General features: G+C 52.8%; 6 protein-coding genes across 6 annotated transcripts; 3 read left to right on the top strand and 3 right to left on the bottom strand.

The window, feature by feature from the left end:
• Window positions 1–1,004: 1,004 nt before the first annotated feature.
• AA0111_g2255 (hypothetical protein) lies at window positions 1,005–2,537 on the top strand (the record flags this gene model as incomplete). Its single annotated transcript, XM_028648006.1, has 3 exons — window positions 1,005–1,168; window positions 1,225–1,326; window positions 1,373–2,537. 3 exons carry the CDS (start codon window positions 1,005–1,007, stop codon window positions 2,535–2,537), a joined length of 1,431 nt encoding a protein of 476 aa, XP_028510119.1.
• Window positions 2,538–2,699: 162 nt separating this feature from the next.
• On the bottom strand, window positions 2,700–3,656 carry AA0111_g2254 (hypothetical protein; the record flags this gene model as incomplete). Its single annotated transcript, XM_028648005.1, has 1 exon — window positions 2,700–3,656. One exon carries the CDS (start codon window positions 3,654–3,656, stop codon window positions 2,700–2,702), a length of 957 nt encoding a protein of 318 aa, XP_028510120.1.
• A 215-nt stretch (window positions 3,657–3,871) lies between these two features.
• On the top strand, window positions 3,872–5,987 carry AA0111_g2253 (hypothetical protein; the record flags this gene model as incomplete). Its single annotated transcript, XM_028648004.1, has 2 exons — window positions 3,872–4,065; window positions 4,121–5,987. The coding sequence occupies 2 exons, from the start codon at window positions 3,872–3,874 to the stop codon at window positions 5,985–5,987; spliced, it is 2,061 nt and encodes a 686-aa protein (XP_028510124.1).
• A 147-nt stretch (window positions 5,988–6,134) lies between these two features.
• AA0111_g2252 (Vegetative catalase) lies at window positions 6,135–8,080 on the bottom strand (the record flags this gene model as incomplete). The annotated part of the gene is made up of 4 exons (XM_028648003.1): window positions 6,135–6,350; window positions 6,405–7,568; window positions 7,622–7,787; window positions 7,842–8,080. The coding sequence occupies 4 exons, from the start codon at window positions 8,078–8,080 to the stop codon at window positions 6,135–6,137; spliced, it is 1,785 nt and encodes a 594-aa protein (XP_028510125.1).
• Window positions 8,081–8,900: 820 nt separating this feature from the next.
• AA0111_g2251 (hypothetical protein) lies at window positions 8,901–9,730 on the top strand (the record flags this gene model as incomplete). The annotated part of the gene is made up of 3 exons (XM_028648002.1): window positions 8,901–9,245; window positions 9,313–9,664; window positions 9,726–9,730. 3 exons carry the CDS (start codon window positions 8,901–8,903, stop codon window positions 9,728–9,730), a joined length of 702 nt encoding a protein of 233 aa, XP_028510123.1.
• Window positions 9,731–10,767: 1,037 nt separating this feature from the next.
• On the bottom strand, window positions 10,768–13,603 carry AA0111_g2250 (hypothetical protein; the record flags this gene model as incomplete). Its single annotated transcript, XM_028648001.1, has 2 exons — window positions 10,768–11,003; window positions 11,053–13,603. 2 exons carry the CDS (start codon window positions 13,601–13,603, stop codon window positions 10,768–10,770), a joined length of 2,787 nt encoding a protein of 928 aa, XP_028510325.1.
• Between the last annotated feature and the right edge of the window lie 308 nt (window positions 13,604–13,911).

The raw sequence follows: 13,911 nt of genomic DNA, 5'->3' as shown, positions 1-13,911 counted from the left end.
ATACAGAGATCTGAATGCTACGCTGTACGGGTCTGGAGGCTGATCCGCATCTTGGCTTGACATAGAAAGCGAATAGTCAACCTTGGCATGGAGGTGCATGGGGGGCTGGACGACATGTCTTCGATCCGGAGCGTGGAATTATGGGTAACTAAGTACCATGATGGGCGCCCAATGAAGAGAAATTCTCAAATCCAAGGTACAAATCGTCGGGAGGATTACCTGCGTTCGGGAAGACAGAGGCCATGAACGTGGATGGTCGCTATGTCTCGGCACGAGCCTCCCACGCAGTATGTCATGTTGAACGTAAACAGAGATGCGAGTTAGGAGAAGTTCGGGCAATCTTTGGCATGATTTGGCTTGTATAGACATGCTGTCCTGTACTGTTCGGCAGCTCTGACCAACCTGAGTAAAAGCCGAGATACTGCTATTTGTTTGAGGCTGAACGAGGCAGTCAAAACTAAAACCGAAGTCTGGAAAAGATAGATATGAGCGTCCGGATACACAGCCGACTGTACGAAGTAGCGTTGGTGTTGAGCGCCGAAAAGCCGCCTCTTAGGTCATGGCTACAGTACGTCCCCAACATACGTCGCCAAGACTCCCGCCACGTTGAATAATGGCACTATCCCACTCACCTACCGCATACGTTAACGAGGCCGCCTACCTAAAAGCAACAACCCAGATTCACTGGCTCCTAATTCGATGTTTGCCCCGAGACAAGACTTGTGCCAAGGCAAACCATCCAGCAAGGTGCTCAATGCCAAGAATGCCCGTGGCACTTTCTATGAAAGTACTGCAGACAAATGGATACCGAAGAGTTCTTCGCGGCTTCCTTGTGGGGTCGTCTTGCACCATTACCGTACATTCGTTCCGCTCCGCTGACACCAGGAAAAGCTTGAACGGAGTCGATATATCAAGGGCACTACGCTGGTATAATCTTGTCCAGCTTTACACTCATCGGTTCGCTCGTGTGACAAATCCGGTAGTTCTTGGTTATGTCTCCAACCATGCGTTCTACCCTCTCCGCTGCTGTCCTATGTCTCGCGGGCTCTGTGTTTGCGCAGACCCCTACTGTCACCGTCACACAAGCTGGCGCGACTACCACAGTATTCACTACCGGGACTCCCTCAATCACGGCGGTATCGGACTGTCATCCTCATAGCACTGTCCTGTACGTGTTCTTATGTTTGCTTCTGGTTCCTATATCTTGGCGCTAATATGCAACAGCTGGTGCATGGTCGGCGAAGAAGAATACCAGGTATCCGGGCCTACCGCCACTGAAGAATTCCAATCGGAATATACCGGCTGCCACACCCATGGCTCAGAGACGTGAGTGACACAATCAACGTGAACAGCGGAATATTGACATGTTCAGATACTGCGTCGATGATGCTGGAGAAGATGTTCTGATCATGGTCGATGCTGCAGAATCAACAGACAGCTCCTCACACACTGAAGAAGAGTCACCTGCTGAGTCTGAGGCTGAGCCAGCTGGAAGCAAGGGACATTGCCACGATCACGCCGGTGTTGAGCACTGTGTTGGTGGAAGTGCTGAAGAAGTCAACTGCGATGCTCCCCAACGCGATTACAATATCCCTTTACGAGTCGGCCTTCTCTTCGTCATCCTCTTCACCAGTGGACTTGGTGTTTTCACACCGGTTTTGACTAGGAGGTTCAACCTTATCGGCGCCAACAACATCATCTTCGTTGTCCTTAAGCAATTCGGAACCGGCATCGTCATTTCCACTGCCTTCGTCCACCTTTTCACCCACGCCCAACTCATGTTTGCGAACCAATGTCTTGGTGTGTTGGAATACGAGGCCACTACCGCTGCTATATTCATGGCCGGGCTGATGCTGTCGTTCCTGGTGGACTACCTTGGTGCGCGGTTCGTCCAGTGGCGTCAAGGCAAAATTGCTGCTCCCAATACCGAGGTCGCAACTGGCGGAGACAAATCTGGAAGTGCCTCCCCTTCTGCAGAACCCAGCCATGATTTTAACCGCAGCCATGGTCTTGCTCATGCTCATGGTCCCATGCGTGAGGCGACCCCTATGGAAGAGAAGATCAACGTCATGAATCTTGAGGCCGGTATCATCTTCCACTCCATTCTCATCGGTATCACGCTGGTCGTAGCGAGCGATGGTTTCTTCATCACTCTCTTTATTGTCATTCTCTTTCACCAGATGTTTGAAGGCATTGCGCTTGGTACCTGCATTGCGGAGCTGCCCAAGGCCGCAGCTGGTACAGCACAAAAGCTCCTCATGTGCGGTACTTTTGCGCTTATCACGCCTATCGGTATGGCCATCGGTATTGGTACCCTAGACCACTTCAATGGAAACGACCCTAGCACCATCATCGCTATCGGAACGCTCGATGCGCTTTCTGCAGGCATCTTGGCATGGGTCGGTCTTGTAGAGATGTTGGCCAGAGACTGGATGCATGGAAAGTTGCTCAACGCGGGTGCGGTCAGAACTGTTTGCGCAATGTTCGCTTTAGTTTGCGGTCTTATCCTCATGAGTGTTCTAGGAAAATGGGCTTAGTCTAGCCGCTCTGGAGGGTTACAAGTCTGTAAGATGCTGAAGTGGTGGTTTCATAGTTATTATGCATTGGGAGGAGCGTGTTTGGCTTTTACTTAGACCTGGTTATAGTTTGGACTGTCACTTAGCTTATACCCTTCATGCTGTACTTATGGTAAAGAGCATTTATTCCAAGATGGAGCTCTTCATACTTTGCTTGCCAAAGCTGTCCCACACTTCTGCTTCCCATCCATCTGATCCTGACTTGTGGTCCAAGAGTATGCGATACTGCTCACCGACGTATAGTGGGCTCATTGCGCGATACGCTATCGACTTGGGTACTGCTTCCGTATCCCCTTCCTTAGCTGTATCTCTCCAGAAATCCAGCATATTGATGAGGTTGAGCGGTCCGTGTACAACAGCATCTCTATGACCCTCAACCTCTCTACACCACTCAGGTAAGTAATGTATCTTGTGCGCATTAAACGTCAGGGCCGAGAAGCGAAACAATGAGGTAGGTGTTTGACAGAAATCTCTTTGATGTCGCGCAGTCGGTAGATCTTTCTCTTCTGGCTTTGGTGGTGCCTTCAGAGGATTCTCGGGTGTAAGCTCACGCTGAAAAACCCAGTTGCGGCGATCAGTTAGCGCAATACCATGATCATTCGAGAATGTCTTCTCAACCCCCACGAGCAACATTTCACCGCCATTCTTTAATGTTTTTGGTTCAGCACGTAGTAGTCTCGTTGTCTCTTTAACTTCTTGGCCCACTCTCAGTAGCGCGTTCCGGTCTTGTGCCCATGTCAACTCGCCGCCTGCCCACATTCGCCTTGTAAAAGGACTTAGCGGGTTCACAGTGCGATCTGTACCATCAAGGCCTAATTCGGACTCAATGATTGAAGGCGTGAAATAGACTAGGTGGTAGCCAGGCGGGATCGGTGTGCCGGACGGTGGTGGGTTGAAAGAAGAAGGCGTGCGATCTAGTGTTATAGAGAGCAACTGGAGTTGATTCGCATCGAGTAGCTGTTTACGGATCGAAACAGGCCCGCTGTGAAAGCGTGTAAGGAGTTCGTTGCATGCTTCTGCTGCGGAAGCTTGGCGACGAGAGGAGGTTGTGGTAAACAGGCGATGGGTTACACGGCTCATGATGTAGCTGTTCTTTTCGCCCTGGGTATAGAGCTGCTTGTGTCTCAATTCAATATATGGATGCTATTGTGCGATGGGCGCTTGTTGACAACCAAGCCAAGGAGGTGTTGAAGATGCCGAGGGATAGCCGATATCGATAACGTCATCCTTCACGTAACATTTCTGGTAACCGACTTCGGCTTCTTCCAAACAGATCGAGCTCAAGCTTCGGCAAGATGTCCGAACCGCCACGGAAACGCGCAAAGCTGGCCTGCGTGACATGCAACGCGCGACGCGTCAAGTGTGATGTCACCGACCGACATCCTTGCAGCAACTGTGCAGCCGGCAACGTCGAGTGCGAAACGCGTGAATCGAGGCGTGGAAAGCATATTAGGAAGCCACGAGCGGAGACTGAAGTGCGCAGCAAAACGTGAGTTGGACAAATATATTTGAAGCGCCATACGACAAGTGCTGATCCAACGGAGTCCACCAAGTGTGACAGCTATCAGCCCACAACGACACGAAGACGAGGTGGCTGCGTCGCACGTTCTGGCCTCATTATCCTCAAATTTCCACAGCCCTGTCAACACCCACACGCCCGCTTCTGGGAGCCAATATCACCTCCCAACCCCGTCGGCGCCGTCGGATCTCAACAGTGATCAGTCAAAGGCGGGCTCTGTCCATCAAGAAGATGCCGTCTTTCTTGGGGAATCCAGCTCCTTACGCTATGTGACGACAGGTGAGCCATCTGCAGCAGCAGCAGAACGCCGACAGTCCTGCTTTCGGCATGCCGTCCCTAGTGCTGCAAGGGCCGAATCACTCGTGCCAGAATGGGAATCTGAACGACGTATTGCACGCAAAAAGGCTCTCCAAGCAGAAGGGGCCTTTTCTTTTCCTCCTGCTGAAGTCCGACTTGAGCTGTTCCAGGCATACTTCAAATGGTTTCACCCGCACTTTCCAATCATAGACGAAGAAGAATTTTGGACCGAGTACCGAGAGTTCAATTTCTCCGCCTTATTACTACAAGCTATGATGTTCATTGGGGTTATCCACTGCGAGGAGTCAACGCTCTATCGTCTTGGATGGGGAAACCGTCATCGAGCGAAATGGTTTTTCTACATCAGGGCTAAGGATATCTATGATGCTACGTTCGAGACCAATAAGATCATCGTCATACAAGCTCTGTTTCTCATGAGCTTTTGGCGAGCTGGTGCGTTATTGGAGAAGGACGCACGACATTGGCTAGGTACGGCTATTAGCCTCTCCGAGACAAGAGCACTGCATCGTTCTGGAGGTGATACCGAAGAGAGTCTAACGAGAGTTAAAAGGAGGCTTTGGTGGGCTATCTACGTTCGTGAGCGGCAATGCGCGTCTGCTCTAGGGTTACCGTGCCGCATACGCGACAAAGATTGCGATATCGAGCCGTTATCATCCGCCGATTTCACATCTGCTTTTGCTTCATCAACATCTGTCGAGGACCGTCATCGCTATACTGTCTACGCGATAAGCATGGTGCAGCTGGCGGTCTTCTTGGGCAGGGTGGTGGACGCTGGTTATCTACCAAAGCGCACGCTCGCGCCTGACGAAAGGATCAAGCTGCGCAATGAGCTTTATAAATGGAGACAAGACCTCCCGATTGTCATGCAGTTGCAAACCGATGCCGGTGATCCGCCAAACTTTCAGGCCAGCATGCTCCATCTTGCATACAACAACCTACTTATTCTACTCTACCGCACCAGCTTCGTTCTGGACGAGAACAGCAACACAGCAACGGACGGAAATGTCGCGCTCCAGGCTGCAGCGCGTAATTCGCGTATAGTCGAAGATATGCTGCCTGGCGGCAACATTGGGCATGCTCAGATGCATGTCATCACCAATTTGTTCAACACACTCTGTATTCACGTTGTGAACTTCAGGCGCTCAAGCGGCATCAATCGCACCCTTGCTGAGCATCGAGCCAAACTATGTTTGTTGGGTTTGCAAGAACTTCAGAAGACGTGGGAGGTGACCAATTGGGTGTTACAATTGTTCTTTCAATACCTTGATAGAGAAACAGCTTCGAGGCTGGCTATGGAAGCGGATGATGGTGGTTCTTCGACTGCCACTGGCCAATTCACCTCAGCCTGTACTACCACGCAACCGCCGTCGCAACACCAAGGTGCTGATAACGTCCCAACTCGTAGCACGCAATATCTCGACGCTCCTGCATCTTCCACCACTAGTCCCAAACCCTGGTCGTGGACCTTGGACGAAGCCGACCAGTATCTCTTCACGCAGATCGAAAACGACTTTGCTTTTGGAGAGGGTGCCTTGCAGCAATGGTGTCCCGAAGATTTGCTTTCCACGGAGTAAAAACAATAGGCATACTTGGAGAATTTAATTCAGGACATAGTACATCAAGCAGCCTCAAAAGCATGACAGGTCATGGCTCATTATCTTCATTAGGGTACTTTAGCGCTAGGTATCTCCGCAGTCACGCATCTTCTTCTATCCTAACATTTAGTTGTAGACGGGTCCGCTTGGCGCATATCCAGTCAGCCTCTCGCCATTCGAAGGTCGGAACTTCTCCTCCTTGAACCAAACATGTGCAGACTCGGCTAGCTTCTCAACCTCTGAGAAGGGAAACTCAGGCTTGGAATCAGACTTTGCGAGGAGGTCATAGATGCCTTGAGCGTAGTCGGGACCAATGTTGTAGACTTGTGCGAGGTACTTCTTCTAGTTGGGTGTTAGCATGGGCCATTTGACTCGGAATAATGTGGGATGGCTTACCTGAATGTCGGCGTACTTGACAAATTTCAGCATGTTAAAAGTGTTAGTAATGGTGTGTTGCCTCTTCTCGGGCGACATGACCCTAGTCCACAGCTCCTTTGCCTGGTCGTACTCGCTCTTCTTGGCCTCATGCCAATAATGGCTCTTGCGGCTCATGATGTTGTCTGAGACCTGGTATGGTGCCTCGGCGACGTCAGGACGGAACTTGTGTGCAAAGCTGTTGGGTACGTATTGCTTGTTTCCGGCGTGGTTGGCATCGACACGCATCTGGCCATCGAACTGCAAAGGCGAGAAGGACTTCGACATGAAGGGGCAATTGACAGGAATCTGGTGCAGGTTCACACCGATTCTGTGGTATTGTGCATCGCGGTAGAAGAACATGCGGAACTGGAGCAACGGGTCGGGCGAGTCCTCAATACCAGGCACCATGCTGCCGGGCGAGAAGGCGGCTTGCTCGACGTCGCGATGGAAGTTCTCGGGGTTCTTGTTTAGAACCAGACGACCAAACTCTTGCATAGGGAACTGCTTGCGCGGCCAGACCTTGGTCACATCGAAGGGGTCGAAGCCGAGCTTCTCAGGATCCGCATCCTGAGGCTCCATGACCTGAACCATGGCGGTCCACTCGATCTCTTCTCCATTCTCGATGGCTTCCCACAGGTCACGCTTGGAGTAGTCTGGGTCTTCACCACACATCTGTGTCGCTTCTCGCTGTGTGAACTGCTTCTGGCCGTGCTTGGCGATGAAGTGGTACTTGATGTAAACGAATTTGCCCTCCGCATTGACCCATTTGAAGGTATGGCAGCCATAACCGTGGTTGAAGCGCCATCCGACCGGCGTGCCATGGTCACTGAAGAACATGAGGCCTGCATGGTTACTCTCCGGGGTGTTTGCTAGCAAATCGAATAGGGCATCGTAGTCTGGAAGGAAATTCCTTGGGTTACGGGCTTGAGATCGAATTACGTCTGGTCCTTGGATGGGGTCGCGGCAGAAGAAGATGGGGAAGTTGAGACCGACGATGTCGTAGTTGCCCTCCATGGTGTAAAACTTAATGGCGAAACCACGGGGGTTGCGAGCTTCATCAGGGTACTCACGACCAACAGTGACTGTGGAGAATCGGACGAAGACAGGAGTCTTTTCACCTACGCTGGAGAGGAAGTTGGCTTTCTAGAGAAAAAAATCAGTATGTTTCAGTCTGAGAATGACTGTGGCAAACATACTGTGAGAGAATCAACCTTCTTGGTGCACTCGAAGTATCCAAACGCACCAGAACCACAAGGATGTACCATTCGCTCCAGGTTCTTGGAACGATTGAAAGTCTGTTGCTTCTGGAAGAGAAAAATATCGCTCGCTACGGGTATGCCACCGATGGTCTTGCTGTGTGCTCTACAAGACGTTAGCGGAGATACCTCGGAGGCAATCGAGGGTCGAAAAGCTTACGGGTCGATCCATGGGATGCCTTCATTGGAGGTAAAGTAAGGCCCATCATCCTCACGCTTTCCACCTTGAACAGCACCAGAGATCTTTGCAGCTATATCGGCAGGGCCTTCGTTGGCTGAGCCCATATGACTTTGCCTTTGCGCACGTTTCTCTCCAGCCATACTCTGGATACCCTGGGAGATGGCCTCGGGTGGATGTTGCATGGGGTCATTTTGGGAGGCGTTTGCACCGGTCGACATGGCTGCGGTGAGTTTGCTAGGTAGAGACGTAGGGATTTCCATGAAGAAGCAACAGCGCGTGAGAGCTTAAGAGGGCACCATGGAGGCACACCATTGCCGCGTAAATGGAGCACGGGTGTTACCGCTGTTTGGACATATTGTCAGGGTGATGTGTCTCTGACGCGTATAGAGGAGGGGTAGCAGATGCCACGACTTCACGTGCAGGAAAAGTGACAGCAGGAATGGTGATTTGAGGTTTAGTGTCTCCTGCATCCGGAGGCTGAAAGGGCTATACGCTGGGGGCACTTCCCTCTTAATCACGCATTTAGTGGAGATACCTTTTTTTCAAAAGATAACACCAATACTTGGCCGCTCATTCGCGGCGACATTTGCAGTCCGCGGGCGCTGTGGAGCATAGTGGGCATTACAGGTATGGGAATGTTGGACTTTTGCATGTTTCGGCATGATAGCAATCTGACGTTGCCAAGATTGGCCAGCGGACAACGGTCCAATTTCCATACATCATCAGTACGTCGCTCCGCGGAACGCCACTCCACCTTCCAGTATTATGGCTACTTTACTTTTGACACATGGTAAACGGGTACCTGTTCCCGGCCAATGATGCGACAGACAATCGTCAGCGAGCATGTTGCGTGACAAACTTCGCGCGCAGCTCGAGGAAGCAAACAACGCTTTGACGGTGCAGGAACGTGCCTCTGGCGAATGTGTGACGTATCGTGACCATCGCGATGTATAACAAAACCTGGCGAACACCTGCTCGAAGCATATTGCATCCTTCCCAATAACAGATCAATTGTAATCTCTATCTTTCACCATCACAATGTTCGCTCCCCGTGCCATCGTATCACCGCTTACCCGAGCCGCATTCAGGCCACAAACGATTCGCGTTGCTGCCAGGCCAGCCTACTTTCGCATTCAAGCTGCATTCAACTCAACAATCTCAGAAGCCATAACACATGATCATCGCGAGCTGAAGACATACTACAATGAGATTGTCGACAACCCTGACGATATTGACCACGTTACACGCTATGGCAACCAATTCACATGGGAGCTAGCCCGCCACTCTGTCGCCGAGGAACTTCTCGTATATCCAGCCATGGAGAAGTACATGGGAGAGAAGGGAAAGCAACACGCAGAGTCTGATCGGAAACAGCATCATGAGGTACGTGAATATGTCTCTGATTACAATTTGCACTTCATGAACACATGCCTAAAAACAGCCACGATAGGTGAAAATCTTACTTAAGGAGTTCCAAAACATGGACCCAGCGTCCTCAACCTACATCCCCAAGTTGAAAGAGATTTGGTCCCTCCTCGAGCGCCACATTGCCGAAGAAGAGAAAGATGACCTACCTGCCCTCGAACAAACTCTTTCCTCAGAGAAGAACCGCGGAAACTCCCAATCCTTGGCCAAGAACTTTGCTCGCACAAAAGCCTTTGTGCCATCAAGGAGCCATCCCAGTGCTGGAGAGAATCCGTATTTCGAGGGTCCGATGGGTATGTTGGCTGCGCCGATTGACCACATTGCGGATATTTTCCGCAAGTTTCCCGATGGCACTATTAGTCCGAATCCCAGCAAGAGTAAGTACCACCCTACGAATTGAATCTGAAGCATATACTGATCTTGTACGCGGATATTCAGAGTGAGGATGAACGGCTGGATGGGTGACCTGTGAGCGGGAGTGCGAAGGAGTCCAAACGGAGTCCAATGTCTCACGTTGTCGTTTTGGTATTGAAAAAATATATAACAAATATTATGATGTGTAATCATAGCTTTGGTGCGATGTCACCTGTCAATGTGTCAATTCTCCGATTCTGGTACAAATCTCGACTTGATGATCAAGGTCCCGTGACATATTGTGCAAACGTCCTGTAAAGACGGTTTACAGGATCGAGTCAGAAGACAAGAACGTTGATTTATAATGTTGGCACAGGAGGAGAATGCTACAAGGACCAACCGGCTCCATGAAGTTGTAGACAGGATACTATTAGAGACATATCCAACCCAGTTTGCTCAGCAACTCCATGAATACATACCATCGTATCATACAATGTCGCCAGACATCACGGAAACCAACGTTTTGAAATAGTCATTTGAAGCTTTGCCATTCCCAGAAGTGTTTTCACATGAAGAAGCGAATAAAAATATTGTACAAAAAGAAGGTCTGTCCTACGCTCTTGACACGCCATACCATGCTACTACCTCGCTATGCGTAACGAAAGACATGAACGAACTTCCATCAACGCCCGCCCAAGCGCCACAAGTCTATCGTCAAAAGAGTGCCACGTACTTTCATAACCAATCCAGTACTCTGCGAATCCGACTTTTTGTATATGGTGCTATCAACGCCTTGCGCCGAAGAAAGGGGAGAATGCAGGATATCGTACTCCGGCGCACTGCGACTTCGGTGGTGATATCTCAAAGAGCAACGCCGGAGCGAAGGACCGAGGCCTGTGCTCTTCGGATGGGCAAAGAATGTGCCAACGTGCTCTTTGCTGTGTTTCTTTTTGGGGTCTGACACCATGTGCGATGACTTCGTCATCCTTGTTACTTCTCTCAGGACATGGCCTATTAGTCCCGTGGAAGTCGTTCTTCTCTACAGCTCCATCATCATAAGCGCATGCGCCCGATTCTCGTATTGACCAATAACATGCGACGTCATGCGCCCAGCCACTCATTGTAATCACCTTCCGTCGTCGATCTCAACTTTCCTGGGCCTGTCGCGTTCACGCTCTCGCTCTCGCTCGCGGTCGTCGTAGTCGCTCTCGTCGTCATAGCGGCGACGTCGCTCACGGTCATGGTAACGACGGTCTCGGTCTCGGTCGCTGTCACGGTCTTCGTCATCCCTGTCGTCCTTGGAGCGGTGGCTTCGCCTGTCACGGTCGTCTCGATCGCGTCGGTCATGATCGTACTCCTCTTCTACAGCCTTGTTATTATGGTTCATGGACAGAACTTGATGTGAACTTACCTCTGCTCTCGCGAATCTTCTTGGTACGATCAGCGAGCTTCTGAATTTCTTCCTTGGTCAAGACACGCAGGACAATGACGCAGTCCATTCGCTCCTCAAAACGTTCCTTGGCTTGCTCTAGGGCTTCAGGGTTGACGAGGCGGCGATCAATCCTTGTCCATCGGGCTCCGACGGGAATGTCCTTGCCCTTTAGAGCGTCCTTGTGTGGTGCAACTCCCTCGCGGATGGGCTCAGGGTCCTCAGGGAACTTTTCAGTAGGCTTGCGAAGGATTCCCTTAACAGGCGCAACAGGTTCCTTGGGAGGTTCGACGATCTGTACGCTCTTGCTTGTAGATTCCCTGTCAAGCGTTTCAGGCTCCTGTACCATGCCACCATCGTAGACGCTCATGGGACGATCCCTGGGGGGAGACGCGCGAGAGCGATCTTCGGGGCCTCGAGACCTGTCACGCTCATCCTTCTTGCTCCTTCGGCTCTTCTCGCGGTCAGAGTCGCTATCTCTGTCACGGGTACTTCGGCTAGCACGCTCTGCTTCTTGTTGGACGCGTCGTCGGTATTCCTCATCGGGGTCCAGAGTAGCTTCCTGGGGTGCTGGTTCCCTCCGGCGTTCGGCATCGCGGTCGACATAGTGACGCGGTCGCTCATCGCCGCTACCCTCAGAAGAAGGTGGCTTGCGAGAGGGTACCGCGGGTACCTTCTCCCTGTCGTCGTCTTCGTATCGACGTTCGCGGGGCTTGCGCTCGGGCTCGATGGGAGGATAGTCGGGAGCTGCGATCTGTGCTGGAGCTGGAGCTGGGGCAGGAACGGGGACTGGGACAGCAGCTGGTGGTGGCTGCTGTGGCTGGAGGGAGTTGCGACGACCTTCAGACTTTCTCTCCCGTCGCTCGTCAGGCCGGTCTCGCCGGTCACGCTCATCGTATTCCTTCCGGCGCTCACGCTCTCGCTCCCCTGAGGAGTCTCGGTCGCTACCACGGTCCTTGTCGCGGTTCTTTATGTAACCAGCACCGGCCAGGGTAGCTGCCACACCAGCCACTGCGCCAGCCGCGGTCTGCACAAAGCTACCTTTCTCCTCAGATCGGCTTTCACGCTCACGCTCACGAGGACGCTTGTCATAATCCTGGGGTGCACCAATATCCCTGTCACGAGTGGCACGAGGATCGGGCATGCGTGCCTCAGCGCGCTCTGGCTGGTAGTAATGGCTGCTGGGCTCCTGTGGTCTGGGTCGAGGAGGCTCAGCCGGGGGGTATAGAGGCTGTCGGTCCAATGCATGATGATCATGTGCAAGGGTTGGGGGGCCTGGTGCAATGCCGAAGCCACGAGTAGTCACCTCACGGTCCTCAAAGGCAGTGCTGTGACGCTTGTTCTCGACACCGCGGCTCTGGCGATCGTAGTCGTCGCGATAGGTGTCTCGGCGGGGCTCTTGGTGGATAGCAGCAGGAGTGCGAGAATTGCGAGTGGAAGAGGATCGTCCAAGGCTTGTGTCTGGGTAGGGATCGTACTTGGGGATGTCGCGTGCCCGCTCGATGGACGATGACCTGCCGTGAGGCCGCGGAATACTGTTGATCTTATCGAAGCCACGAGTGGATGGGGGAGGGCCAAGTTCGCGGGTAGAGGCACGAGCGGGGCGATCTGAGATCATGCTGGTGGGGCGAGAGCTACGTTCCAAGCTACCAGCACGTGGCCTCCGCCAGGCTGGCTCTGTGTCACGATACATGCTCGCTGGATCGGTGTAGGAGTAGCCATCACTGTTGCTCAGGTCGGTAAGGCGCGAGGGGGGCTTGCTGCTGTCATGGTAGCTGCGGCCGCCACTTGTGAGACTGTAGCCCCGGTCTGCATGGTCCCGGTGGTGGTGCGACGAAGGCTGGACCTCAGCTACGAGCTTAGTCAAGTGGCTGGTGTCGTCAACGCTGTAGACCTTCTTGTGGCCTCGTGATGAAGCGCCCGGAGTGATGTATGTATCAGGCCCTTTGGCGTAGGAAGGAGTCAGGGGGCTCCGTGGGCGGTCGGTGTGAGTGTGTGACGAGTAGGGTGTGCGGAGGGGCAGCGAGGTCTGCGGCAAGGCACTGGTACTCACGTTGGGGCGGGATAAATCGTTGGTGTTGCGTCGCGGGCGTCCCGTGTACGAGTCGTATTTGGCGGTGGTGATGTGCGAGGGGTGCGAGGTGGTGGGCGTGTAGTAGGGCGTGTGGTGGGAAGTGTGGGAAGTGTGGGAAGTTCCGAGGCGGGCGACACTGGAGCGCGGCGAGCTGGGACGGCCATAGCCCGAATAAGACGAGGAGTAGTAGGGGTCGGAGAAGGTGCCTGTCGACGACCTGGCGGGGTTGGAGTAGCGGCTCCCTCGCGGGGACGAGGGGCGGTTGTAGCGCGTGTCCATGCCGCCTGAGAGAGTGACGGTCTTGACGTGGAGGGGAGTGGATTTGGCGGCAGTTTTGGCAGCGGGCGTGGTGGACAAGGAGTTTCGACGTGGGGGAAGGGGCGGCGCAACGGTGCTAGAATAAGTATTGTGCTTCCTCAGGCCAGGCGGCTTAGTGGGGAGGAGAACGCTGCCCAACATCGTGTCAGCCCAGTGGTCGGTTTCAGAAGTTGGGAAAGAGAGCAAATGGCACAAACGAAAGGGAATTAGAAATTAGGCCTGGCGAAGAGGCAGAACAAAGTCGCAGCTCGACGTACATAAGGGCGTTTCAACACCGGACGACAGCCGGTGGGCACAGCCAAGTTGGCTCGACGACTAGCAGCGCGAACAGGTTGGCCGATGGTTGTAGGATGCAGGATACGCCCAAGGTCCCTGGCCACGGTGGTGACAGGGGGCGGGGGTGAGGGCACGGTGTAAAATCAACGTGATATTTGCAGGTGGCTCCCAGG

The sequence above is a fragment of the Alternaria arborescens genome (assembly GCF_004154835.1).
Source record: "Alternaria arborescens strain FERA 675 chromosome Unknown contig_4, whole genome shotgun sequence".
Taxonomy (NCBI): domain Eukaryota; kingdom Fungi; phylum Ascomycota; class Dothideomycetes; order Pleosporales; family Pleosporaceae; genus Alternaria; species Alternaria arborescens.
The sequence above is the reverse complement of the archived record's forward strand: the minus strand, read 5'-3'. Positions and strand labels throughout refer to the sequence as shown.